This window comes from Myotis lucifugus, unplaced genomic scaffold, assembly GCF_000147115.1.
Source record: "Myotis lucifugus unplaced genomic scaffold, Myoluc2.0 scaffold_650, whole genome shotgun sequence".
NCBI lineage: Eukaryota > Metazoa > Chordata > Mammalia > Chiroptera > Vespertilionidae > Myotis > Myotis lucifugus.
This window is the reverse complement of record NW_005871698.1, coordinates 350292-354430: the sequence shown is the minus strand read 5'-3', so window position 1 is coordinate 354430 and position 4139 is coordinate 350292. Positions and strand designations below refer to the sequence as shown.

The 4139-nt window shown below is 47.6% G+C and overlaps 1 protein-coding gene across 1 annotated transcript; it reads right to left on the bottom strand.

Moving 5' to 3' along the window:
• Positions 1 to 5: 5 nt before the first annotated feature.
• LOC102422648 (60S acidic ribosomal protein P1-like) lies at positions 6 to 2075 on the bottom strand (the record flags this gene model as incomplete). The annotated part of the gene is made up of 3 exons (XM_014447396.2): positions 1856 to 2075; positions 1127 to 1201; positions 6 to 68 (listed from the first exon to the last, which is right to left on the bottom strand). Coding segments are annotated over exons 1-3 (210 nt in total), but the record flags the coding sequence as incomplete, so codon positions are not given.
• Between the last annotated feature and the right edge of the window lie 2064 nt (positions 2076 to 4139).

Genomic DNA, 4139 nt, shown 5'->3' with positions numbered 1-4139 from the left:
GCTGCAGGGGCAGGTCCACCAGCCCCTACATTGCAGATGAGACTCCCGATGTTGACATTGGCCAGAGCCTGCAACACAAGTGCATACAGAGGTTAAGTGCTCAGTTCTGTCCCAGTTATAATACTCACCCAGGAAAAAAAGTACCACCCCTTTGAACTTACAGTGACCTACCCCCACCACTATCTATAATAAAAGCATAATATGCTAATTAGACTGGGAAGCCCGGGGGGTGGGGAGGTGCCACAGCCGGGGGAAGGAAGGCTTACTCTTGCATGAATTTCATGCATCAGCTTCTAGTATAAACATACACAAATTTCTCTTCCTTCTCCTTTGCTGGAGTCTGCCAGTGACAGCTTGTCTGCTATTCAGATTTCCTAAAACTTAACAACCCATACAGCTACACTAAAAATAAGCAATCACAAAAAATTTCAAGCTGTAAATCTCATAGCTGCATTGCTATGTTTTAAGTAGTAAGGTACAGCTAGCTGAATTCCTTTTATAGATGAGAAAATTGGCCCCCAAATGCTGGTTTAACTTAACACTCAAGCTTCCTTAAGTCAGGGTTTTTCCCAGTTCCACGTCTCCTCTTAACAGTGAATTCTATTTTTCAGACTGCTAAGTAATTCTAGGAAATTTATTAAAGATGATAGAGGTACAATGTTTTCAATCTTTCAAAGCCCTTTGCAGGACACAGGTGAATAGTTAGCATCCACAAGCTTCACTTGCTCGAGATTCAGTAACCTGTAGAATGGAAGGCAGCCAGTGCCAAATTCCTTGAGTAGGGGTCTTGTCTTTTATCTCCTCACACACAGTAAATGGACAATAAAAGGCCACACCCAATTTCCATGAAAGCATGCTATCATACTAGAAGGATTTGCTTGTAATAGCATGGGAGTTATCTTCTGGGAGGCTCTTTTAAAGGAATCACCTGGTTAATTCTTTTTACCATGGTTTCTAAGCAGAAGAAAAGAGAAACCAATCTGAGATCAAGAAAGACACAATAGAAATAAGGAAATACCACTTAAGAGTTATTTATTTTTTGGATATTGGCATGAACACCTTCCTTAGTAATCAGTAGGTCTTCCCAAAGTTACCTCTCCAAATCAGGTTGCTGCCATCACCTTACCTTTGCAAACAAGCCTGGCCAGAAAGGCTCAACGTTCACACCGGCTGCTTTAATGAGGGCGTTGATCTTATCCTCCTAAAACAGATAAAATGACAACCCATCAGAGACCAAACCGTAGCTTTCTGATGTCTCCAAAAAGTTGAAAAGAAATCATTCAAAACGTGTGTACCGAGCCATGTGTATCCAGTTTCACTATTCTACCTGCATCTTATGTGTAAGAGGACCCTTTCTTACACTCTTTTGGCCGTCACGGCAACAGAAATGCCATCTGGTCCCGTGTGGCGAGTTCATCGCTGCCATTTCACGGGCTGGGAAGGTGCCCAAGTCTCGCTATTTTAAGTTACGAGCAAAGGCTGGGAGGGGGAGCAGAGCTCACGCGCTCTCCTCCACACCATACAGGGCCTACTAGGAGAACCAAAAGAATTCAAAATGATATGTAACTGGCTGCGGATCAGGATGCCCACGCGCTGCCCAAGTTTCTCCAAATACAAGTTCTCACGGCTAGAGCGCGCCATCGCACATGGAATCCAGCCCCGACCGCACCCGGCACGTGGCCGAGGCCCCAGGCCAACTCCCACGTGGGGCCACCTGACGGGCGCCGGCCCGAAGCCGCCCTGTGGGTGTCCAGGGCCCCGACTCCGGCCGGAAGGGCCGGACAGGAGGCCTGGGAAGGCGGGGAAGTCCGCCGCCCGCGGGCCGGCCCTGCCGTGGGCCCGGGCCCGCACTCACCGTCACCGTCACCTCATCGTCGTGCAGGATCAGGGCCGAGTAGATGCAGGCGAGCTCCGAGACGGAGGCCATGGCGAGGGCGAGTGCTGGGCGAGCGCTGCCGGGAGCGGTGCTAGTCGCCGGATGAAGTGAGGGCCTCACCCCAACGCGGCCTTAGCTCCCTCGGAAGAACCGAGCACCTTACCGGCAGCGGGGGAAAGGGGGCGGCGCGCCTGCGCGCGGGGACTTATGCCGGCCCCGCGGACCAATCCGCGCCCGCGCCTGGCGGAAGAGGCGGGGCTGGGGCCGCCCAGGACGACCCACTGGAGGCGCCTGCGCAGAAGGCGTGACTCGAGTTCAAGAAGCGGCTAGAAGCCTGTAAGTGCCGAGTAACTCCACTGGTTTGGCGAAGCTCAGGACTCGTGAACAGTAGTCATATTTTTAGGGAAAAGGTTACCTAGGTAAGTGGACGTTACCCTAAGCACTGTTGCTCCTGTGACACTGCTTAGAGAACCATTTAATGACGTCCCAGCCACCCCCCTCCCACCCGCCCTGCACCACCATCAGCTGGAGGCGGCGCTGCTTTACCGCCTTTAGCCCCAGGGTCTTAGCGCCGCGTCTCAGGTGAGACCAGTGAACGGAGGAGGAAATAGGAAGCTTGCAGGTTTACGATAGCAGGTGGCGTTTGAGCGCCTGCTATGCCCCAAACACTGAGCCACATGCTACAAACAGTGGTTCTCAACCTTGGCTGCACATTAGAATCACCTGGGAATCTTTTTAAAATCCTGATTTCTGGGCCTCATCCTCCGGAACTTCTGTTTCTTTGTTACTAATGTTGTGGCCCCACCCCATAACAAAGAAACAGAATTTCCGGAGGATGAGGCCCAGAAATCAGGATTTTAAGATTCCCAGGTGTTTCTAATGTGCAGCCAAGGTTGAGAACCACTGTTCTAGAGAGAAGCTTAACAAAACCTAACCTTTCACTTATACTAGTAAGAAGGGTCTTGCATATGTATCACCTTGCTCCTCACTAAAGCTGGAGATCTAATTCAAAGTAGGATATCTCTCTATATAAAAGCCCAGTGACCAGAATGGCGGAACGACCAGAACAACTGGTGGCTATGACGCACACTGTGGCAGCCAACCAGCCTGATCCAGGCCCCAATCGGCCCCCAACACCCTGTTTGGGGGTTGGGGCCAGCCAGCCAACCACCCTCAACCCCTCCTGCCCCACTGGCCAGGCCTGATGGACCCCCATCTGGACAGGCCAGCAAGACCCCACCCGTGCACGAATTCAGGCACCGGGCCTCTAGTTATTTAATAAAATCCAAACAAATTTATTAATTTTACAACTATAAATGATGTGGTTAATTATTTCAAGTGTATCAGGAAGTTTTCTTTTTCTTGTTTTATTTTATTTATTTATTTATTTTAATCCTCATCTGAGGATATTTTCCCATTGATTTTTGGAGACAATGAAAGAGAGAGGGAGAGAGAGAGAAATATCAATGTGAGAGAAACACACCAATTGGCTGCCTCCTGCACAAGCCCCAATGAGGACCCAGTCGGGGAGGAGCTTGCAACCGAGGTACATGCCCTTGACCAGAATTGAACCCAGGAGCCTTTGGCCCGCAGGCCAATGCTCTATCCACTGAGCCAAACCGGCTAGGGCAGGAAGTGTTTTAAAATTAAACTAACATCTAATTTTGAAACTGAAATACTGAAAAATCAAGGGTGTAACCTATTAAAACCTTGGTGAGAGATGATGCATAGTGCTGAGTTCATGATTAAAAAAAGAAAAATCACATTATTTAAATGCACTAAACAAGTAAATTTTCCTTCATACCAAGGGTATGGATATCATTGTATCACAAAAGATGAATGCTTTAAGAGCCTTGCATATTATATTACATTTATCTACTACTGTAGCTCCAAAGTAACTCATCATTAAATCAAAGTTTTGACATCACATTACCACCACTTACTTCTCCCAAACAGAGCCAAAATACAATTCCAGGCTGATGCATTGCAAATACACCTTTAAGGCAGTGGCTTTTAAATATATATTTAAGATCTAAATTTGTCTTTTCCTATCAAAGTCACTATGATCTCAAGCTTATTTAAAATTAAAAACATCACTAAAATCAAGTCAAGGCTCCTTTCCTTGTGATTTCTGTTTTCCTCAGGTTTCTACCTGGGAGGTCCCATTTCCCTTCCCCACTCAAACACCTTAGAGGGCAGGAATAGTTTTAAAGTCATTTGCTATTGATATCCATGAAATGAATGATGAAGCTATACAACCAAA